This window comes from Spermophilus citellus (genome assembly GCF_964194105.1).
Source record: "Spermophilus citellus genome assembly, chromosome: 9".
In the NCBI taxonomy this organism is placed as follows: Eukaryota; Metazoa; Chordata; class Mammalia; order Rodentia; family Sciuridae; genus Spermophilus; species Spermophilus citellus.
Window position 1 is genome coordinate 65,700,845 of NC_138191.1, and position 25,492 is coordinate 65,726,336.

General features: G+C 35.5%; 1 protein-coding gene across 1 annotated transcript; it reads right to left on the reverse strand.

Moving 5' to 3' along the window:
- Positions 1-276: 276 nt before the first annotated feature.
- LOC308655393 (calcium-activated chloride channel regulator 4-like) lies at positions 277-24,735 on the reverse strand (the record flags this gene model as incomplete). The annotated part of the gene is made up of 14 exons (XM_081305502.1): positions 277-671; positions 1,033-1,275; positions 3,935-4,105; positions 5,850-6,114; positions 6,628-6,843; positions 9,044-9,150; positions 10,567-10,744; positions 14,182-14,409; positions 16,412-16,630; positions 17,052-17,229; positions 17,866-17,974; positions 20,791-20,938; positions 21,084-21,224; positions 24,577-24,735. 14 exons carry the CDS (start codon positions 24,733-24,735, stop codon positions 277-279), a joined length of 2,757 nt encoding a protein of 918 aa, XP_081161628.1.
- Positions 24,736-25,492: the final 757 nt, after the last annotated feature.

Consider the following 25,492-nt stretch of genomic DNA (forward strand, 5'->3'; position numbering starts at 1 on the left):
TGAAAAAGGTCTTTATTTATCACTACTTACGATAAATTAAATGAGTGAATAAAACTATTGGACTTTAGTATTGGCAGTTTTTCACAAACTCATGCATGTTTATATTTGACCACAATATCCTTTCTAGACCTCTTAAATATCTTTTATAAGTTTATAATCACACAGGATGAATTTAAAAATTCAGAAGTATCCTTTACTTATATTGCTTTTGTTTTTAAAACTCTGTTCTAGGTCTTTTTGAAGATTTTCTCTTCTTTAAGATACAAATAGTGGTACTTAAAATAATACTAACAACCACAACAACCACAACAGACCCCACCACTGACAGACCACAGTAGAAATATTAACTCCAGAATTAAGAGTAGAATGATTTTCACCAGGATTAGGAGTTGGTTGGCTTTCATCAGGACCAGAATCTGCTTGAGGGATAAATAGAGCCACTTGTGCAATATTGGATACTTTTGATGTCAAATTGCTTTTGTCTACACTTTGAATGGCAATGAATATGTGGGTTATGTTTTCTTCTGAGATGTTTCCTGGTTTAAATGCAAAGGTTTCCTTGGAGTTCGCCTCTTTTGGTGATAGGTCGGCAGTGTTCACTTGAAGTGCATCATCAAAATTGTCTCTTAGATCGGTGATATTTCCACTTATTCTTATGATATACACTTGAACTAAGAAAAGAGTTACAGGCAGTTTAGTAACTGTAGAATAGATACCATAGTAAATTTCTTTCCATTTACTCTCAAAAATGTTGTTTACTTATGCATAGTATATACTCACAAAAAAGTTACTGCTTTTTAAATAAACCTGAATTCTGACTTTTAAGCTCTGCCAAATGTTACTATCTTTGCATGAGAAGTAAAAGCATGTTAAAATATCTCGTTTGATTGATTAAAAAATATCAGATTATAAAATTAAAAGTTCAGTGAGCTGTCAGTAAAAAACTGTTCTTCCCTAACCTGCCCATACACCCTTGCTTTTGCAATGAGCACCTTTAACTTAAGTTGAAACCACATGATACTTTATGCTTACCTGTTCCGATATCAAAATTATCTCCTGGTGCTGTCCATGTTAGATTGATATGATCCCCCTCAGATGTGGCATCAAGGTCTGTGATTTGACTTGGAGGGAACTGGTCAGGCAAGGGAACATTTGTAGAGTCTGGAACTTGTGATACCACAAATGCACCTCCAGATGCTGTTCGGCTGAAATTCTCCAATATTGTCTGAGTATCCTCAGTAGTTTCAGGTCTTGATGAATTCCCTTCAATTACGCCTGCATTAAAAATTCTCTAGTTTAAAGTGAGCAAATAAATCACCTTCTTCATCCCACTAGTCTTTCCCTTTTTTTCTTCATGTGTATAGTCAAATTTTTAGTAAGGCCTGTGACACAATCATAAGTGCCAATTGGTGGGATAATTCATCTTTTAGTTTCCTTTAGGATAAAACTGGATAATAAATTGCTTTGGAGTAAAGACTGTCACATGAGAATAATGTTATCTACAAATTCAATATATGCCTTCAAAAAAGTTTGCTTTACATTTCAAATTATCTTCAGGCTGGAATATACCTGGGGAAAAACCAGTTTCCTTCCAACCACTCCATGCTGCAAGTGCTATGGAATAATACTTATTGTACTCTAATTGCTAAGAAAAAGCCCCTGAAAGTCACAAGAGAAGTGACTATGCGAGGGAAAGTTAGCAAAGAATGCATTCTTCATGCTTATCATCACCTTGCTCTACACATTTATTCTTTTGACTTAAAAAAAAGCATTCCAGTATATGACAAAAGTATGGTTAGTTAACTAACATCCTGAGTACACTTTGTGTTAAAATTCATAGGAAGGATTGTTCTTAAAATCCCTTAGGAATTGAAATCATTAGAGTTCTCTCTAAGCATTACAGATGCATATATCTGACCCCTGCCTTGATAAGAGATGAGAAGGAGAGAGGTTCCAGGCCATAATGTTCCTGTTTGGAAGTCACTTTCACATTCTAACCCTTTAAAAAAAAAAAAAGTCTTTTTTTTTCTCTCGTTTCTGTTCCTTTGCTTTAAAGGCTAGCCTGTGTTAAATAGGTGTGTGTGGTTGATTCAGTGCTAGTGTGTGTTTCGTGGAAAATTTAAGCACCTTGTTGGAAACATCTAGTCTTTTTGGATGTTTAAAAGTACAAAACCTATGGCAAAAGTAGAGGGCTGAAATAATGCCCTTTATATATTTTTTGTTACTGTATAGGAATGGTTGGAATTTAGGGGAATGGATTTATTAAACTTGATGTTTTGGAGAGTGTGTTGACTGTTCACTGGGTGGGGGGTGGAGAGAGAGGAAAGTATGAAGCAAGAATTTCTGTTCCCCTTATATTAGTTCAGATTCTCTAGCTACTGTTAAATGTATAATTTAGTTAATATTTCTGGGTATTAAAGGATAAGTCCTAATACCAAAAATTATATTAGAAGTAGCAAAATAATCTCTATGTGATTATCCTTTTGTTATTATTATTATTATTCTTTAAGGAAGAACTATCTTCTGGGAGTGACCTTTGTTTGCTTACCTCTTAAACTTAGTGGTAGTCCTGTACGTAGTCACAGAAAAGGGATAGGAGGAAGGGTAAGGTGAATGACTATTTGCTATCATCTCCATATCTGGAAGTCTGTTTTAGATCATAATCATGAATCTATCTATATGTGAATTTTTTGGTAATGTACTTGCACTTATTGTGCACAAAGTTCATAATTTATTTCATAAATTTCATAACATCTAAATTTTCTAGATGCCCAAGGTGATAGTATATCATAAAAATTAAACCTAGTGAATTAGCCAACTTGTAAATATCTTTTTGGTACAATTGATAGGAAAGATGCATCTTGGACATGAAATTATTTTTATGTCTGGGTAATGTTTTTCAGGACTTATTCCTTAGGCTAGCAGCAGAGGGGCAGAAGGAAGCACACAAGTAAACATGGGAGCAAACATTGAAAGATTTACATTTTGATGTGAGCTACTGATGTGTGTGCATCTTCTGGCTGTACTGTAGGAATACTCCAATTCACTGGGGACATGCTCTCTTGCTAGTATTTTAGTAGTAGAAATCTGATAGAGAACCTCCTGAGAAACATTATGCTTGGTGTATTGTGTTGCTTTATGTCTCATTTTAAATTGAGCATTAAAGGAATACATTATTGTAGTTGTAACTTTGCTAATATATGTATCTAGAGACTTGTTGCCATTTCTGCCTTGATTGAAAATTTTGTCGCAGGAAAGGCAGGATTACAATTTCTTTTTCTAACAGAAGGTATTGCTGTAGTGTATTCTTGATTATCAAAAATGCTCATGTAGCTTTGGCATTTTGAACCGGTGAATATTTATGATGCACAGAAAAACCCAATTCACACTATGATTTCAACCACACAAAATGAGATGTTGTATATGGACATGCAGGTTCTGAAAGGACATGTCCAGCTAAGCTACTTGTGACTCCATGACTTTGTTCTTTCCTTGTGTTTTTCTGTTTCCTCTAATGTGCATATTAACTTTTAAAATATAAAAGATACTTTAAAGGCAAACAAACAGAAAACAACATTACAAATAAATGTTTATTTTTAATATCACTTGTAATCTGAAGGATAAATTCTGCTTATACTTAGGCTCATAACATATTGATTTGTTTTTATGTCCTGAGCTGAAAATTCGGCATATTTTGTTCATATCATGAAGTTTTCTCAAACTAATCTAATACTAGCTAACAGTTTTTAAATGTTTACTAGGTGCTAGGCATTATTCTAAAGCTTAGATCAATTTGAGGGCAATTAGCCAAGAACTTCATTCCAGAAGTGGGAAAAGCTATATTTTGAGTTGTAAGATGTCTGAAGCCTCAATTATACCAAATCCCAAATATTATTCAATCTATACATGAATTCAGCTGCCATGAGCTACTCACCATCTACCACCCAGCCTGGTATATAGGCAGCTCTATTCAGTGGGTACTGCAAGCTTCGCCTGGCAGAGTCTGTTCCTCCGTGAGCCCGCACTTTTAAGTTATATCTGCCATTTTCTGAATAAGATGTAAAATACCTGGAGTAGACCCCGTCATCTTTGAAAGTATCAGCACCTTATCATAGAAATGAAGAAATAAATGATTGTAAATACAAAGAGAAATTCATGCATTTTCTAATACAACAAGCTTTGGCCTCTATAACATGCCCTCTAGATCAGGCCTCATATTTAGAGTTTGACCTTCTGGAGACTAGTTATATTATGCTCTGTCAGCTCAATATATTGATACTAGAGTTGAATTGATACTAGAGTTGTTTTGATATCTTTATATCCATATAGCACATATACAACACATTTATATTTGTATATGTAAACAAATACCTCATATTCCTGTCCTTAATCTATTTACATATATTTTATAGTGCTTTTACCATTTCTCTGCCAATTGCTTCAATTTTACCTTAATTTATCTAGTCATATTATGTCATCCCTGTGTTTAAATCAAAAAGGTCCCCACTAGGAAAAAAATAGTGACTTTGTATAGAATCTATTTCTCACTCTAGTTGACTACATTACTTGTATTGTTTTATCTTCCACAACTCTTTCTTTTTCATTTCTCCAGCCTTTATTCTTCTGATCCATTAACTTTCTGGTCTGACAGAGGAAAATCTCATCTGCTATTAGAAAAAAAATTGGAGGATTTGTGGGATATTATATCATATGTATACTTCTTGATAACACCAGCATTGGCATTACCTGTTCAATTGCCAAAAGATTTCCCATAGTTTAAAATTCAAAAACAGTGTATTACAATGAAGTCCTTGAACCACCAATATCTGTATCTCTAAAAATCTAGAGATTTTTAGACATGTAAATTTCTCATACTACTTGGAAGGGTCTCAGCATTCCATATTTTACCAAACTCTCTAGATGATTCCCTTGTACACTAAAGTTTGAGAATGCCTTCATTGAGCCATTGTTAACCACCAATGCTTTTTAAGTTGAAGACATTTCAAACTAGTTACTTTCCAATTAGCTAAATATTCATCTGGTAAAATGCAAAGAAATCAAACAAGATGCAGGTAAGTTTAATATATTGCAGATGGGTTTATGGAAAGGGAAAGAAAAGGCATAGGACAGTTGTGTAAATATCGTTATGCCTAAAGAAGGAATTGAGTTGCATGTAAGGATACTTTGCCAACTCTAGTTGAAGACAGTATTATCAAAAGAGTGAATAAATTACATTGTGGAAGGTACTGATTCAAATTTGTAATAATTAAGATATGTATCAAATTGTTTATTTCCTTGCTTACTGACCTCTTACCCAGAAGCCAGCATAGTTCCTTTTTTCCTATTTGTAACAACTGGTATCTGATGCCCCAGTGAGGAGCCCTCCTTTCTTCAAGTAGCTCCTGCTGCCCCTGGGTCTTAGCTCTCATGTCATTTTTTCAGTTGTTGGGAGTTCTCTTGTTTCTTTCCCTTTTCCTACCAAGGGCCCAGGTAGTACCACTAGATCTCATCTGGCTGCTAGTGCTTAACTGTCTCTGAGCAGACTTTCTTGGTGATGTTCCCCTATGAAACACTGGCCCAGCATTGCTGATGCTGTCCTCAACTGCCTGAATGAGATCTACTTAAATGATGACAATCATTGGCTGACCAATGACAAACAATAATAATGACAACAAATAACATTTATTGTCAACATCATTGATTGTAGGTTTTATCTGGTAGAATTCCCTACTGATCCTGCTATTTCCCCATCCCTTGGGTATCTATCTTACTGCCCCATTTTGACACAGGACCCTTACCATATCCTGAGTTTTGAAAATATAAGCTTATTCATAAAACATGTGAATTACCTGCACCATTGTCCAAAAGTTCCAAAACTTCTATTTTTCCACTGTTTGATTCAATGATCGCAGTCACGCTGGCTCCAAGAATGGGAAGATACCCTTGGAGAACTTGTGCATAGACGATCATTGGACTGGGGAAACTGTTTGTGTCTTTGTTCATTTTAGCATTCACTGTGATTGGAGGCACAGAAGAACTTGCTGCCCGAGAGGTTACTGTCAAGGTTAGTGTTTCTGTTGCTTTGGCCTGAAGACTGTAAGTCCAAGTGCCCACCTAAAATTTCCAGTGGAAAGATGGTAAGTTTCCAGAGTCAAATCATATTCTGGTTTCTATTATTCAAATCTACAATAAATCTTAGAAGTATGAAGTATGATAAACAGGGTTTTGATGGTTTGAGGTTTAAAATGGTGTGAGTTGGGGTTCAGGCAGGTACTCTGATTATTGTCACACATGGCATCTATATTTTGTGACATGTCATCTGGAAAAAATAATTACTGGAGAATTTGCCTTTGGTCTTATTCATTGACCTCAACAGCAATCTGCACATTAACTACAGAGTCTTCCCATAGTTTTTCCTGAGGGTTCTTGTTAGACTTTCTCCTGATGCAAGAGTTCTTTATTTCTTTTTCCAGCTATCCACTGCAGTCTTTAGGATCACAAAGTCTAGGAGAGTGTATGATAAAATAATTTTGTAGATGATATGATCATCAATACTCACATTTATGACATTAAACAATGAATTTTCAGCTTTTAAATTCAGAGAATGTCTAAAAGCCGATCACTTACCTGTGCAGTTCCTGGAATGCTGAGATAGGCCATTTTGGAAACAGTGTCCTGTGTGAAAGCTTCTGTCAGTGTCCCATTGGGATTCCAGAGAGAAATACTGGGAGGCTGTTTTTCCCACGTGACGAGAAAGAATGTGTCCTTTCCCACAGTGCTATCGATTATTACAGTGTCATTCATCCAGGTATCATTGTTCAGGGTTAATCCCTTACTTTCGAGCTGTTTAGATACATTTTAAAAATCAATAACTGTAGAATAGAATAATTTTATTCTTTTTCTTTTAAAGATAATGTACAATTTTTCATCTGAACACAATCTTATATATGGCCACCTTATAATTGGAATCTTTCTGAAAGCTCGTTGGTATGTAGCAGTTGTCATCTAGAAAATGTGGAAATAAGAGGGTCTGAGAGAAGAACAGCATATAAAAGAGCCATTTACAGTTGGGGGCATGAACTCATTAGTATTATTTTTTTTCAGGTTTTTGATAAACACCCATGCCAGTCTTTAGTATTAATGAGTGCTATGGACAGAAATGGAGTATTGGGGGTGTGTACATGTGTATGTTTTTGTGTATGTGTGTGATTACCCTCAGTTTCCCCATCTTCATGATGATCCAAAGTATAATGTTTATGTGTCATTAGAGCTTTATAAATAAGGGAAAAAGCTCTCATGGATACATTTCCCTGATCTGGAATCTTGAAATAGTTTTTCACAGGATAGAGAGTGAAGCTCTGGACAGTAAATACAAAAGAGGAAACTAATGTGTACAGGATGGAATTCTGAGAAAAGACCAATAAAAATAGGATTTCTCAGAGAGAAACTTTAAAGAAATTATTAAAATCTCTGTGGATAGCACTTAGTCAAGGAGAGTCAACTCTTTTGCTTTATTATTATTTTTTAAAGTGCCAAAAATAGTATAAATTTATCATATACAACATGGTGTTTTGAAAAGTATACATGTTATTGATGGGCTAAATCAAGCTAATTTACATGAGTATTACCTCAAATCCTTGTCATTTTTTTATGGTGAAAGGACTTAATTTCATGCTGAACAATTTTCAAGGAAATAATGCATATTATTAACTATCAACACCATGTTTGTATGATAGATATCTTGATCTCATTTCTCCCATCTAACAGAAATGTTGTATCCTTGTCTAACATTTCTCCAAGCCCAACATCCTACCAGCAGCTTGTAATCATCATTATACTCTTTGTTTCTCTGAGTTCAACTGTGTAAGATCATGCACTTTTGTCTTTCTGGGCCTGGCTTGTTTCAGGTAACATAATGTCACAGAAGATCCAACTTAATTCACTCACTACATGCTTCCTAGGTGGAGCATTCTCTGTAGAATAAGAAATCTCATTTCTATTTCCATTTACTCCACAACCCAAAATACCTTCATGCTAATAAAAGTGAGCAGATTGCTACTTTGAAAATCATTGTTATAAAAATCTCCATCTCCTGTTAAGTTAATACGTCTTTGATTTAAGAAAGTATTATTATTGAGTTAAATCTCCAAACCAATATGTACATATTCTAAGCCACAGCTCTCCTTCTATGCTCTCCTTATTGTTGGAAAATAGGTCTGCCCAGGTGATCATGCTAAGTTTTAATGTAGATAGTGATTTGATTAATAGAAAAACTGAACACAGAAGTCTTGACATAAGGAGGTATGACATAGACTTTTGGGAAGAAGATAAACAGATTTTTAAAAAATATATGTTGATGGATACAGGCTTTGTTGACATTGTTCATGGGATCTGAATTGAAGAACCAGAGCCTAATCAAAGTTCTTGAATTTAAGTAGCAGAAAATGATGGTGTCATTGTGATATAGATGAGAAAAAGAGTTGAGTTCAGAGGAGAGGTGAGTAAAATAAAATGCCAGTGAAAAGTGTGGTTGAAAAGATGGGAGAAGCCCTAGCCTTGTAGATACAATAATCATTCACCCTTCTTTCTCGTATTTATTTCCAAGATACAGTTCTTCCATTTCCAAATTAGGCAGTTGAGTTCATTTCTCTAAATTTATTTTGTAACAATGAAGTGCAAGGAAAGCTTGGAAATATGAGTGAGGGTTTTTTTTTGTTGTTGTTTTTCATTCAAAATGGTTGCTTTATTTTAGATGAAGTCTTTTGGTGGGAAATGGATGTAATTTGGTTTTAACATTATTCCTTAACCAAATTCTATGGGAATATGAAAAACAATATTAGCTATCTCACCATTTACTTTACTCTTATTTTAGCACTTAATTTGGTTATAGCTAAAGAATAATTTCTATTTCTGGCAGAAGTTTTGATTTTAATTAAAAATTCACTTTGAGATAAATATGGAACTCAAAACTTAAGACTACCAAATTCTTCTGCTCAGTTATGGTAAATGCAAACACAAAAACCCCAAGGGTGGCAACTCTGACCTGAAGTGACTTCTGGGTGGGATCAGCATTTTCTGATGCAAGGGCCCCAAAAGCATCAATGAGGCCATTGTTCTCAGCATTATCTGAAGCATAAATATGTTTTCCTCCTAAAATGTAAATGCATTAATTAGTTTACTTTCTAGAAAATAAGTACATATTAGTGGTTAATAAGGTAACAGTTTAAATAAAATCAGTTTCAGAATATATTAGTAAAATAGACCAGTGTCAGATAGCTGTAGGTTTTAACTCTGAAATGCCAATTTAAAAATGGTAGTAGAAGCTATTTTAATATCTCAACATCGAAATCTCAGCTACCCGAAATACATCAAATAATTATGGACTATGAAAGAAGATGTGACAATTCCATGTGTCTAAACTTGCAGTATTTACACAGCCCTTTAGGGGAATTATTCACTTTTATATAGGATATAATTCTAAAAAAGTGGTTTTTAGATTTTTCAAAGTGTAGATCAAACAGAAAATTAGAATGATAATATACAAATTACAAAGATATTAGAAAGATGCTGCAGTACCCTGATAATCATTGACAGGAGATAGAAGAAAAGTAAGCAGTGGAGTCAACTTTAAAAAGTACTACTTGGAAAATATTTAAATTAGACATTTGCTATAAAAGCCCTTTGAATGGGCATGGCAACTCAGGTCTGTAATCCTAGCTACTTGGGAGGCTGAGGCAGGAGAATTATAAATTTGAAGCCAGCCTTGGCAACTTAAGAGACACTGTCTCAAACAAAACAAAACAACAAAAACAAAACAGAAATACTTTAAAATGATGAGTCTGTACAACTACAAGCACATTTATATTTGTGACATTAAAGCCAATTTGGTAATTTGTACTCATGAAGTATGTTTTCTCTGCTATTTAGAAGGCATTAGAAACATTTAATCTGAATCATTCATCTGTGTGTCTAAAATAGTAGCTACCATAGTTAATATCTATTATTTGGATATTTTGGCTGAGCTTCTGTCACAGCATGGCCTCCCACCTCACAGCCTGCTTCACAAATAAGCACCTACATCTACCCCACAGGAACACCACTGTTTCCATAGAGTGCCTTGCATTGTCACTCCACAATGAATTTTTTTTTTTTTTTTTTTTTTGCTCATGGCTTGATTATTTCCCTTTTTCCTTCCTGGAGAAATTTAACACCTTGTTCAAGGCCCAGCAAAGAAATCTCCTCGTTGCTCAGACTTCCTTGCCCTTATTCTCTACAACCTTGGGAGAGCTGATGGCTTTCTTTTCTCACATAGAGATTTATTCTTTGATATTTCGCATGTTGTCAAGGAATGTTATCATCTTATGTGATCTGATTTGCAGTTTCATTTCCCACTCCAGACAACTGAATTCTGAGTACTGTTAGAACACAGATTGCATCTGGTTTGACTGGGGTTTTCAACTCTTGGCCCAGCACCTGAAAACCAGGTGCTCAAGAGAAGTTGTTGAGTTGTCAGCCTCTTTATATACATTGGTATTAAAAGTCTAGAATGTACAGATCATGTTTTACCTGTTTCAGTGCTCATCTCTATTACTGCTTGTTCAGCAGATGGCCCCAAAGCAATTAAATGAATGACGGCCCCACTCTGTTTCACAGCATCAGCACAGCTCCCTGTAGTGCTGTCCTCCCCGTCAGTCAGCAGCACTATTTCAGATCCATCTATTTGGGCGTTTAGCTTTTCAATCACCTGCAAGCATAATTCAGACCACAATTACCATCCTAGATCCCAAAGACAAAAGGGAAATTAGAAAAAAATAGAGGAATAAACAATAGTGTGAAGAATAGAGGAGATAAGTTTCTTATAAAATCATAGAAATCAACAAACCCTGGGGAAATTTAAACATTACCTTTTCCTGCCTCCTGACCCCTGCCCATTGAAGAGAATATTTATTCAAATATAATAGCTTCTGATACCATTTTTAAATTGGCATTTCAGAGTTAAAACCTAAAGCTATCTGACATTGGAAAATCCTGCCTGGACCAAATGGCAGTGGTGTCTCAGCCTGGGAAATTAAAGTCAACCAGACACCTAAAATTTAACTGTGTAATATGGAAGTAATATTTACTGCTTTCTTTGACTGGACTATCTTCCAACAAAATTCAGTGTATAATGTTTGTTGTATATTCAGATAAATGCATTAAGAATCTACCTCACTAAAGGGAACAGGGGGGAGGAAAAAGGGAAATACTGGGGACTAAATAGGAGCAGATTATATATCATCCTTGTATAATTTTGTCAAAAAGAACCCTAATATTTTATATAACTGAAATGAACAAATGGAAAAAAAGAGTCCACTCAAAATAAAAGTCTTGATTTCAAATTAGAAAACTCTTAGCATATTTTTTAAAAAAGATATGTTAAATTCTAAGCATGGTAGAGCTAGGGATCTTGTAAAACTTTATTTTACTTTTAATAGTAACTGGCACAGATCTAACCATATTAGTGGTATTCAAAGACAACATGAACAATATTTGTTGATTTCTATTTGCAATTGAATTGCTTTCCTACAAGTCTAGCAGTTTGAACCTTGGAGTTCTGAATCTAGATGGTTGTGGTAGAGGAAAAAGAGAACTTAGCTTGGGAGAGCAATTCTATTTCAACTTCTCTGTCAGTTTTAATTAGTAGTGGCTTCTTTGAGCACCATTTTGGAAAACTGAGTCCAGCCAGCAAGGGAAAAAAATGTCAGATTATCAGTGGCTTCTTTGCTCAAGGAGTAGAGACATGTATACAGAAAAAGTTTGAGAATATAGAAATCCCTAATAGAACTGGTATCAGGGGAAAAATTACCACCCATATTACAATTTGCCTATGGCTTGAGGCAAAGCAACTTATATATATTTTAATACATGGGAAATATTCTCTGACATACATTGAAATCAACTGAAGAGGAAGACTTTTATACACTTATGACATCTGTACAGCATTCCAAAATCACATCCCCCACACGAAGTCAAAACAAAGACCCAAAGATGAAGTAGCGTTCTCTATCCTTCATCTCTCCGTCTTTTGTATTACTTACTGAGCACTTGCCATGAGTCAGCCACTGTGTGGAAATTCAGTAGGAACTACATAGTTCCTACATTCATGGAAATAATTAAATTCAATTTAATAATCCCTACTGAGTTTTGTGTCTTGAGACTGAGAAAATGTAGACATGAGTAAGAAAAAATACAACAAATACTATAATAGAGTACTCTATAGTTTAAGAGAGATGACATATTACAGAGTTGCCATTTATTGAACATTGATGTTTTACATAGTATGTAATTTACAAAGCCCAATCTCCTGAACTGTCTGCCTATTACCATTCTTGCTCCCTACACTTGGTTTTACGTGGGGCAACCAGATCACCTTCCTAAAACATAAATTGATAATCAGATTCTGGCAGAAGCCCTAGTAGCTGTCTATTGTACTTAAAACAAATTATAATTCTTATATATTTTTGAAGTTTTGAATGCTTAGACATCATTTAATTTTTCAACCACATTTCATACCCCCTCACTTGCTATTCTCCAGTGCCACCAGCTTTTACCATTTCTTGGAATAATCTAGTTTTTATCCAACTCTTCCCGAGGAAATTTGTGCTCTTTTTTTGACATAAACCATTGGCTTCTTCTCATCTTTCAAGTCTTAGTTTAGATGTCACTTTTTAAGGAAAGCCTCAGTGGGCTCTTTTTCTGAAGTGATTCCCTCCTTTCCCAGTTACTCATAATCATAGCACACTGCTAGGTTCTTTCACAACACTGTCTCCATAATGTGCATTACTGTTTGCATTCACCTAGAGGTAATATCTGTTTGCAAACACCACAGCAAACACGATAGAGACAAGCAGCTTTGATTGGCCCATACCAGCTACACATTAAATACATGTTGAATAAACGAAAACATGAACTACCTTATGTGCTGGCTTTCATTATCACATTTTACAAAGGAGGAACTCAAGGACTCAGAGGTCAATCATGTTTAGTGTCACAAAGCTAATAGTGACAATTGAGATTTAGATGCAGGTCTTCATTTTATAAACCTACACTTAAAAGACCATGTAATTCATAAAAGAGACTCTATAGGGTGGTGGAGGGGCAGTAAAAGCTAAAAAGAGAGAGGATTTTGAAGACCTAGTAGAATTTTAACATGTCAAGATGGGAAAAAAGGAAACATTTTAGGTAGAGAAATTGCATGTGCATAGGTACAGGGACTGCTAACACACAGGGGGCTTGGAGAGGAATGTGCACAGTAAGTTCTTGGGGCATAGAGCATCAGGAGTGGAGAACTGAGAAAAAGGCTGGAAAATAGAAGAGGGTAATCTTAGCCTCAGGAGACTTTGGAGTAACTTCAGACTGAGGAATTTGGACTTAATTTTATAGACTGTGAGGAGATAGGGAGGGTTTCTAAACAAAAGAAAAATGACAGTTGATATTAATGATGTGTTCAATATGACCATTTGGATAAATTTTACTCTATAATACAGCAAAGATCATTCCAAGTATATAACTGTATAAGTTCACATCATCTTCATAATAATCCTATGAGTAGGCATTCCTCTGTCCTCTATTGTATAGATAAGTCATATGGAATCCATAGAGACCAAAAAGTTTGCCTAAGGTTACAAAGCTAATAAACAGAGCCAGCACTCTGATGCGAAAGGTTATTCCCTGACTCACATGGCTTACACCAAATAAGATTAATAGTCCCTTAATAGATAGGCATCAGTTTGCCCTGTCTGAATGCCACATAAACTAAAAGGAGAACTGGCCCAAAGTGGAATCACACCAAGTAATTTGCTTCATCGCCCCCAAAGTTGATGGCTTTTGTGCCCACACACTATTATTTACTTAACTGACATTTATTTATCACCAACTCTTCTATGCGAACAAGAACAAAATATCTGGCCTTATTGGACATACAATGTAATGGCATTTTTATACTTATTTATTTCCCTATATTTATTCCTTGATTCACTGATTCATTTAAAAATGAACTGAATTTTTTTCTGTATATTCTGTGCCTCTTAGGATAAATTATGTTAAAATTAGGCAGAAAGCATGTGTAGAAGCACTTTGTATTAAAATGTCCTAAAAACAAACAAAAAAGAAAAAATACATATTTGTAAATATGCGTTTTACCTGAAATGCAGCTGCAATTCCAGAGCAGATGGAAGTTCCTCCAAGACCTACAGTAGGTAAGCTCTCCAAGAGCTTGTTTTTTTCGATGTCACTTTTTATTTGGATTAGCTCACTTTTAACACTGGCTGCACTATCAAAGTGAACCATCCCTACCCAGGATCCATTTTCAACAGTCTGTAGTAGGAAATATTTTGCTGCTTGATTCATTCGATTGAGGCGATTATAAAGCTGAATTTTAAAAAAAGACAAGAAAACAACAAGTGGTTTTCATCTGGAATATAATAGCAGATCACACAAAATGAGTGGATAAACCTTACTGATAAGAAATTTCTATAAATATTAATTGGTATTGTTGAAGAAAGCAATTATTAATTTGTAAAATTGAAAAATATGGTTATGTGTGTTATGGAACACATACAGTATATTAAGGAGCACATATTTTTCAACTTGAACTGATTACTGTTGCTAACCACCCAAGTTAGAGGTGGAAGCTAGGGAGGAGATTGAGTTGCAAATGATGATACACATTTTAGAGCCTCTCTAATTCCTCCTGAGAGCCTCTGTGCCTGTTGTCCTTGGATGAAATCACACCCCAGAACTCTCAATCCAACCAGTCTATCTTGACCTCCACTCAGAGCTCAAATGGTCCATCTACTGGGGACTAGTCTACTCCAAATGCAAAACTTACTTGAGCTGCAGTAAATGCTGAGAAGCCCAGTCCCTCCCTCCCTCCTTTCCCTTTCTCCTAACCTTCCCCACCACTTCTCCAGCTATGCATTAATTTGAATTGGTTCTTTGGTAATACTTCAGGACTCACATCCCTCTTCCTGGTATTGGGTTTTTGAGGATGTATACTTCTTCATAATTTGTCCTCTCCATCCCTCTTCACCACACTCAGAGGGTTCCTCTCCACAACCACAACCAAGTTTCTCTCTGAACTTCCTGAACAAATTACAGGGAAAAACTTCTATACCCTCATATTTGAGTACTCTCCACCACTTTGCTGCTTTACTTTGCCTTTAACACTGGATCTGCCAACACCCTGTCTAGGGAAGACTCCTCAGCTGCCAATCAGGAGCATTTTCTTTCCTCAGTGACATTTACTGTTCACTTTATGGGCTGCTATATAGAATTTTGCTGCTCTCTCTGGAACTCTGTGTTACTGTGGTTCATCTCATTAATCATATCTTTCTCTGCCCTTTCAATATCCACCTTTTTCCTATTTGCTGAAGTTTTTATTCCTGGCCTGCAGCATGCATGCTCTGTTCTGCTTCAAATGTGTCATCCTCTGCGTGCTTTATCACATTGCATCTGCTTTTTAGTAGTCCATACATTTCAACAAATTTTTATTGACTGACCCTATGTGATAAACTCTGTTCTAGGCCATAGGATCAAAAGGTGCATCAGATAAATTTCCATTTCCTAGAAGAGCTTCCAGGCTTGTTGGGAAAGACATGTGTAGTTTCCATATAATTAATAATAGTAATGGACATAAGCACAGGGCAGTGTTAGGATCAGAATAACCTACAGCATGTTATAAAGCTAGCCCATCTATGGGTGAGTGCCTCTCCCAAATTTTATAGAATAATATAAGTCATTCAGGTAGTGAGAAAAGGGATAGAAAATTGTGTATTGGACTCTGAACATCTGAATGACATGGACATAAACCTAACAGAATGATTTCCATTCACCAAAATATAATGGAATGAATGGATGCATCTAGCTATATATCGTGTGTGTGTGTCTGTGTGTGTGTATGTGTGTGTGTCTTTAAGCATAAAGAGGTCACTTGTACAGTTAATAAATAAGAGAAAGCCATGTTAGAAATTCTGCTGATTGTTTTTGTTCCTTGAACTGGAATGGGGGTTAGCATCCACTAACCCACTCTATCACCATGTCTTTTAAGCATTTTCAGTAAAAGGACCATAATTAAAAACAACTTTGTGTTTCAATGTCTCGTTTTAATTTTCCAACTAAAATCCCACATCTTCTCCTAGTAACCATCCATTTTCTGTGGAAAAAGGAAGGAGATCCTTAGGTTAGGTCTTCTTAACTCTGCTGATATAATCTTTTGCTACAATATTTTGTTGCTACGCCTTGATCTCATGATCACAGGAAGTGATGGTATTTTATGTCACCATGTGATTTAGAACAACCCAGGTACAGGTAGAGTTCAGTGTATTCTTAGCATTCAATTATTTCCATTCCCACCCTTCAGACATGAACTTACAGACATGCTTCCAGACTTATCAAGAACTAAGCACAGAATTCTTTCACTGATCCTCAACAATGAGAACACAGGTGGAGGAGGTGGTGCTGCCATGGGTGTAGTGTTTTTAAAATCCTCAGAATTGCTGATTATCTCCCATGTACTTCTATAATTGCACTTAATGTTTTGTAAACTTGGAGCTTCTTGGTTATGGTTTTCTGCATTACAAAACTCCAACACCTAAAAGATTAATAAAATGAAAAATAATTTGTTATCCCCTGAACTAAAAAAGCCTAACTATAAAATTGGAAAAAATTTCAAATATGTTCTGCAAATATGCTTTTATTGAATAAAATGTAATTAATGAGAATCAAGTAACTTTACCACAATAGTGATAATGATAACAGATTACACTATTTGTGTGCTTACCATGCACCAGCCAATATTCAAATAACTCTGTTATTATATTTAAGCCTTACTTCACCTGGAAAGATCATTTAAAATAGGATATGTGGGGCAGGGAATGTAGTTCAATGGATAGAGTGCTCATCTAACATGCATAAGGCCTTGGGTTTGACACCCAGCACCACAAAATAATAAAAATAAAAATGAATAAAACTGGAAATGCCCTTTGATTATAAATCATGATTGGCATACTTACAGAATCAATGCTTTGCATGAACATTATGGATGCCTTTTCTGTTTGAACTTTATTAGGGAAGAATTGACAGTCCTTTTCATACAAATTTGTTGTAGAATTTCGTTTGCATGATCTTGTTATACAACTGCCTCCTTGACACTTATGAACGCTATTTTTGCCAGTGATACCTGTGGAACACCTGAAAAAAATGTGACAGTTAATTTTGAGGAAATTTAGTTATTACTAGCTTGCACTTGTGTGACAAGTTCCCCTCCCCAGGTGGACATGTATCATTGATTGGGCACCCAATTTTAAGTGGATTCCCCAACCACTTTGTTTTCTTAATCTTAGACTCAAGTGGAGAGTCTTTTATTAACTGTCATGCTAGATTGACATTCTAAAATGACCTCTAATTAGTTTCCAAGAAGTTACTAATTGGCTTCTTAGAGCATTTGGTTTCTTATTCAGCCCACACTTAGAAGTACTTAACCATTTTTGTTTACTTTTATACAAACAGAAATAATTTTGATCAATTTTGTAGTTAGTCCAACTATGTAGTGTGCAATTTTAGTCTAAATGAGTTCTGGCAGTTATGATAGACAGGTGTAAAATACATCAAAATGCCAAATGCCAATCAAATAATTGCCATGAAAGTTATGTGTAATTTAAATAGAAAACCAACTGCATTAAGATAAATTTCCCTAAAAAGAGGCAGTTCTGTAATATAGCTCCTGTTATTTGCATTGAGACAAAAATGAATAATTGTGATTTGAAAGAAGTAAAAAAAAAAACAGTTAAAAGCCTGAGGTCATTAGGAGAATATAAATATCCATGCCTTGTTGCTTCAATTTTCTTTGACTTGCCACTGTAGAAAGGCTTCTCTTCGTTGTACTCATCAAACACTCCCCAGCGGAGATGAGCCCACTCATGGACAAACAATCTACCTGTAGGAAATTATTTCAAATGCATGATGATAATTCAGGTGAAAATTTTTGTATCTCAAAAATTTAAAGAAGATCTTTCCATTACAACATATATCTTGATTGAAGATATTCATAACTCCTAACATATTTGTTTCTAAAAACCCCATGGTATTAAATGACTACACTGTTAAATAGTATATTATCTTTTTATTCCACAACATGTTAAATCAATAAAACATTTATGGAGCATATGCTATCATCAAAGTAGACAAATATTTGGGGTTTGGTAGCTTGGGAGCAAAAGATATTACATAATATAATGATTTATGGTTCTCTAAACTTCAACTCCACCAACAATACAATCAGATATATAATAATTATTGTATTAAGATACCAAACGATATAATCAGGAAAATCTGTCTAAAAATCTCTTGAGTGGTAATGAAGAGACTGGGAAACAGTATTGTAGACCACAGAGAATTTTGGGGGTGTCAAAATAAAGTGATACATTTATGATATATGTAAGCATTAATTATATAAAATAATTATTATTTTTATTTATATACATTGAATGCAATATTGGGTATTTAAGAAATAAAGACTTCAAAATATTAAGGACCTAAAAAATGAAAAATATAGACCTCAAAATATGGTCCTGGACCAGCAGCATCAACATCACTGGGGAAGCAGCTTGTTGGAAATGCAGAATCTCACTCTAAACCTACTAAACCTATTAAATCAAAGTCTGGATTTTAACAATATCCCTATGTTATTGTTTATGCAATAATCTTTAAAATTTAAAATTTTATGATTTTCTGGGCAAATGAGACCTGATTAGTGGGAGTGGAATTATAACCTTCAGTGGAGGGGAAAACCCTCATATCAAGTACTACTATAGGATTTTGGTAAATTTTAAGAAAATTTAAAATTCCCTTCATCTGTGACTATCTTCTAGAAAGTTCCACCCTCAGCCTTCTGCCCTCCTCAGGTTGCTCTACCTCCCATCCACACTTGAAAACCAGCCCTTCTGACTTAGGATTTTATTGCCATTGAAATCATGTCATTTCAGCCTTCATTGTTCTCAATTCTAACAGAAATTTTACTGTGTGTGTGTGTGTGTGTGTGTATATATATATATATATATACACACACACATGTGTACTTTCAATATCTGCTAGTGCATCCTCCAGCCATACTGAGTTGCTGCCTGGTAGGTCCAAATGTTCTGTCTAGATACCATATTACCATTGTGGTTGGTATGAAAATAAGCAGATTTTGAGGCCTCTCTTCTTCATCCTATTTTTCCAAAAGCCTGTTGTTTTTAGGGCAAGGTTTGGAGAATGTGAATTTTCTTTTTATAAATACATACATCAAATGACATAACAAACTCCTGTCTAAAAGGAAGGGTGGGACTGTCAGTAATAGAATAGGTCTAAGTTCTGGGATATGATGAAGGATCAAGATCCGAGATGGGGAAAATTGGAAGTCTTTTCTATGACCAGTATAGGTAGAGGAGGTAAAAGTGGACATGAATTTGGATTATAAAACAAAAAAGGTATTGGCTTCAGTTTTCTCACTCTAGGCCTCTGATAATAGATGAGGAGAGTGACTAGAGATCTTGAGAAAAATGGTAGAAGTTTTGAAATAGCTACTATGGGAAATAAGAAAGGTAACTGAGAAGAACCAAGTAAGAATAATGTTAAATAGATTTGAGAGCATAACTGAGCTTAGAAACTATGTGCTTGTAATGATGCCAGTTAGTGTTATGTATTCCTTAAACAGTCTGGGAAACAGGTAACAGGAGCCAAAAAGAGACAGACAAGAGCATATAGTGCAGGAGATGGAAGTTAAGGATAAGAGTGGCTGGGGAATTGAGCTATTTGTATTTGTGGCTCAAGTGACTAGATTTGCTGGACATGTCAGGGTAGAAAGAAATTGCACTTAGGGTGGTGTGATATTTTGGGGAACCAAGGAGAGCAATTCTTGTCAGGATAATGTGTGGAAGAGAGGTAAGATTGGGATGGAGGGAATGATAGAGCTTTCAAGGTTGGAGAGAGAAATTGGTCCAGGTATTGATAACTATTGCTGGCTGTGTTGGCAGAAACAGAGACTAATGAACTTTCACTGAACAGGCAATGGGAGAGGCAATTATAGGGTATGGGGTTGCATGAAAGTTTTCACTGAATAGTGACATGTGAACTGGACTCTCATTTCATAGTGATTTTCATTTTTGTCTGAAAACTAATTGCTTTCATTCAGCTGAATAAATAATCATAACATTATATTGAATTAGATGAAATTTCCATTTTTAATAGGCCCAAATGATCAACTATAAACAATTTCATCTGATACAAGCAAGTAGTTTAAATAATATCAGCAACTAATAGCCTATGAAATTTTCTCTTGATCAGTAACTGGCATCATGGCTCTCTCCATCTGGTTTTTATGGAACTTACATGTGATTGATTAACAGATGTGGAGAACTAGAAAACTGAAATCTAAAAAGTATGCCTTAGAAAACATTTATTAATTCAGGTGTCAAAATTTCTGAAACATTATTGACACCATATTGTATACTTTTACATGGATTCTCTAGATTGTGGTTCACAAAAATTCTATAAGGTAGAAACTCAACTAGTCACCATTTTGTTAGGAATAAGCACAGAGAGGGTGGGTCACTTGTTTAACATCACACCTAACAAAAAAAAAAAAAAAAAACCCAAAAAAACAGAGGAGCCAGGATTTGAAACTGGAATACTTTGGCTCCAAGAACTGTCCACTAAAGCTGGGAACAGAAATGCTTACTTAAAATGAGCGGTTTTAGCCAAATTTCCTACCTGATGGTCCGTATTCATTTTGTTTTTTTCCCAGTACAAAGTCAGGGGTGAAATGAATGTACTCTGCTTTCTCTCCACATTCTGTGAACTGCCTGGTGTAGGGTTCATCTCTGCCTGGGAGGGCTGGTGCTGCAACTCTAACATCAGCCTGAGAATGTTTCAAAAGATCATTAAAATAAGAAGAACAGAAATGATAATATTTAATTAGAAAGACTCTGAGACAATCAGCTGTGGCAAAACTGGGAAACATCTGAAAATATTCTTTTTCTGTTAGAGAAGTTTTCAACACTTACCTGATCGTAGCTCTCATGTTTTGGCCTCTTGTATTCAGGACTTCCTTCCCAATTCTCAGGAATTAATATAGAAACATTTTTGAAAAAAAATCTTTTCTGTGTGGCTTCAAACAAGTAGGTAGATGCTGTAGTGACCATGTCCTATTTCAATGAAAAACAATATGTGAGTATTGCTGAGCAAGAATGGACTGACAGAGCAGAGCTTATCTCTGACATCTCCCCCGGTACCTGTCAACACAAAAGCATCTGCTTGATGATTGCCCACCATTTCATTTCTGCAACCTGTCAAACTCAAACTAATGCTTTGTCCTACACATTGAAAGGCTTCTCAGTCTTCTGTTCTCTTACCCCAAAAGGCAAGTGCTTATGCATTTTGTGTAAAGGAACTGATTAATATGAATATGCACATGGAATTTGGGGTAATTTTCTTGGTCCCAGTACTGGTGTTAGTACTTTTTGGTTCACAGATCTTGGTTGATTTATATAATGTTCTGAAGTTCAGTTTCCTCACCTCTTTAATGGACCATTGCTACATACCTATCTTTAGGCTTGTCATAAAGATGGGATGAATTAAAAGTATTGTGCCCACAAGCAACCCTAAAATTGCTTGATATCATTACTAAAAATCTGAGTCAAGAACAGCTTTAATGGATGCAAGCTGAGGAGGACGGTCTACAGGAATATTATCATTTCTGTTCTTCGTGTTTTAATGATCTTTTTAAACATTCTCAGGCTGATGTTAGAGTTGCATGGAGGAATTCTTTCCCCACCCTATCCATAGGGAAGGTAATAGGATTGAGTGTCAATGGGTAGGGTTATGATTGCCCATTATTCTGCAACCTGTCAAACTCAAACTAATGCTTTGTCCTACATATTAAAAGGCTTCTCAGTCTTCTGTTCTCTTACACCAAAAGACAATTGCTTTTGTTGGTATTTAGAGGAACTGATTAATATGAATATATATATGAACTTTGGGTTAATTTTCTTCATCTCAGTACTGGTCATTAGTTCTTTCTGGTTCACAGATCTTGGTTGATTTATATAATGTTCTGAAGTTCAGTTCCCTCACCTCTTCAATGAATCACTGCCACACACCTATTTTGATGGTTGTCATAAAGATGAGATGAATTAGAAAGTACTCTGTCCATAAGCAGCCCTAAAGCTGCTTGATATCAGTACTGAAAATCTGAGTCAAGAAAAGCTTTAATGGATGCAAGCTCAGGAAAACAGTCTGGGAAAGAATATTTTGGTGTGGGTTTTTGCCCTCTTATTCAAGCCAGAACTAAAACCCAGGTCTATCAGCATTTAAAGCTCATGAGCAGGATTTCAATTCTGAGTTTATTTTATATGACCTGGGAAAAGTCATCTATCTTTTCAGAACCCCAGATTTCTCTTTCTTTATAATGTGAATGATAGTATTTTATACCGTTATAAGTTATAAATGTAAGAAATTCGTTGAGGGCTGAGGGAGTACCAAGAAATATTGTGATATCTAGGCATGTCTGCAAGGATTGAATTTACACTTTTAGTGTTCATAAAAGACCATGTTAAGACACTCTTTAATCCAACAAAACATTTTATCAAATATTGATTTCTTTTCTTTTTTTTTTAAAGAGAGAGTGAGAGAGAGGGGAGAGAGAGAGAGAGAGAGAGAGAGAGAGAGAGAGAGAGAGAGAGAGAATTTTTTAATATTTATTTTTTTTTAGTTCTCGGCGGACACAACATCTTTGTTGGTATGTGGTGCTGAGGATCAAACCGAGGCCGCACGCATGCCAGGCGAGCGTGCTACCGCTTGAGCCACATCCCCAGCCCTCAAATATTGATTTCTGAGTTCAGAAATGTTTACAATTGATCTATTAGCCCTGAACACTAAGAAACCATCATTAAGAATTAGATGTGCTATCTGCTCTTATAACCCATACTTTTTAGCAAAAGGAATATTTATCTTTTTTGGAATTCAAAGGGTACAATAAGCAAAGACCTCTATGTTGCAACAGAATTTATAAGGAATAAATAATAAATAGCAGCCACAGAATCACCAATGAAGGCTTCTAAAGTGAACATCCCAACACAGTTGTGGAAATTGAATATAAGGAATGAGTATATGTAGATGTCAGGTAGAGAGAAACAACTCACATCACCGTAAGCCCAAACTCTGTATTATGTGGGATTTTTATGGTTCAGAGAAACTGGAAAATCAGGGTCTTGATGCCTTTCTCTTCTCTGTTTGCACTTACCTAGTGCATTCAAATCATCACACACTGATTGATGAATCTTAAATTTTTACCTACACACAAATTGTCATCCTAAATTCAGTTTCTTGTCTTCTCTACTTGGATATCTAATAAGCATCTTAATTTCAAAACCCTTAAACTAACTCCAGATCTCCAAACTGCCAAACTTCCTTACTCACAATTGATGAGAATATAATCAATCCAAGTGTTTACGCAAAAGTGTAGGTCCTGTCTTGATTCTTACCTTCCCCTATCACACACCCATCTAAATCATCAGGAAGTATTGTCCATGATACCCTCAGAACATGTTCAGAATCACAAATACTAACTATCTACCACAATATCACTGTCCTTGTCACAATTACTGCTCACCTGCCACAGATTTCTACCTGTACTCCTGTGTTGCAACAGCATTCACACAGGATGAGTAACAAGTGCCAACCCTTCACCATTTCCTCCACAGCACTGTTGGAACAATCCTAGAACATGAAGTACAGTGCACACCTCCCCTAACAAACTCCTTAATAGATTCTCAGAGTAGAAGCCAAAGGCTTTCCAGTGGTGTGTGCTCTGCTTCCTCTTCAACTTCAGCTAAACTCACTCTTCCTCCTCTTCATCCATGTCATTTCCTTGGTCACAGGAAGAATGCTGTCATCTCCATGCTGTGCCCATCCCACAGGTTGTCAGTGGGCTCTCCTTTCACTCATGTCCGTCTCCTTGAGACGTCAACTGCTCAGAGAGGTCTTCCCTGACTATCCTACATGACACTAATATTCTCCCCTTATTCTACTCCCACCCATACTCTGAACTCTCTTTCCTGATTTGGTGTATTCCACAGCAACCTGCTAACACCTGACCTGCTGATTTACTCATTTTTATTAATTAGATCTCTGAAAAAAAAAACATACACTCCATGAGACCAAAGGCTTTTTAAAATTTAAATCACTGCTTTCTCCTCTAGCATGCCATAAGAATTCAATAAATAGCTTACCAAAGAACAGATAAGTTCAAATACTAATTTCCAGATGAGGAAACTGAGGATCAGGGGGCCCTATGCCATATTGTTCATACTGTGATGAGGTAGACTAGAACCCCATCTAGAACCTCTACTTCCCTCTGCCCGTTCCAACATTGTCCCCACTGCACCATGCTGCTTTTAAACTTTCTGGAGATTTCAGAGTTTCCATGATAATTATTAACTTTAATTAACATTTTTTTCTTTTCCACAATTAAAACAGAAGATATCACATCTATCTTACCTTTAGTTGTTCAATTAGTTTTCCATCTTCTGGCACACCAGGATCTATAGCAATGACCAGGTCTTCATAACCATTGTCATTCAGCCTCACAAGGGAAGTGTTTGACCTCTGCAGCAGGAATAGGACTAAGAGGGAGACCAAACCTCTGAATAACCCCATTGTTCCTCCCTGGTTATTCAAAAGGCTTCTTTCACCCTGTCTCTCTCTGTCTATATATACCTCTAAAAATTATGGATGTTGACTGTTTAAAGGTCAATATTACATATATGGGAAAGTATTTGACTTCAATTTACACAACACTTTTATAGTATGTTACTGTAAAAGTGATCAAGAATCATAATATAGAAATCAGGTCTTTCTATAAAGTGTACTTGCACATTTTCCTCTTAAGGCACATTTTTATTCTTCCTAATTTTGATTAATTTCCTAAATATAGACATAGACTATATCTTCTGTAGAGTGGAGGATGAAAATTCATAAAAACTCATAATAAAATGAGCAATTCCCAGAGTGCTAATACTGCTCTTCAGTGCTACAGAGCAACTGAATTATCTGAGCCATTTATCATCTAGGAATAAATGATGTAAATAATTGAATAAAATATAAGATCATTAAATGTAAATGATCCCAAATTAGGTAAAATAGACTTAAAACCCAAATTGAAGATCTTAAAGACTTTTTTTTTCTGGTACCAGGGATTGAAACCAAGATTCCTTAATTAAAGACTTTTATAAATTAAAGATTTGATTAAATGAAGTTATTAGCATGAAATTTTAAAATCTTGCCCAGTAAAGAATGAAAAGTATTAATTTTTATACTAGCATATAAAAAAAAGACCTGGTACTTTGCTGGTTACTATTTTGAAAGACGAATGGTTAACATTTATTCATTGTTTACCAAGGCACAGATTCATTCC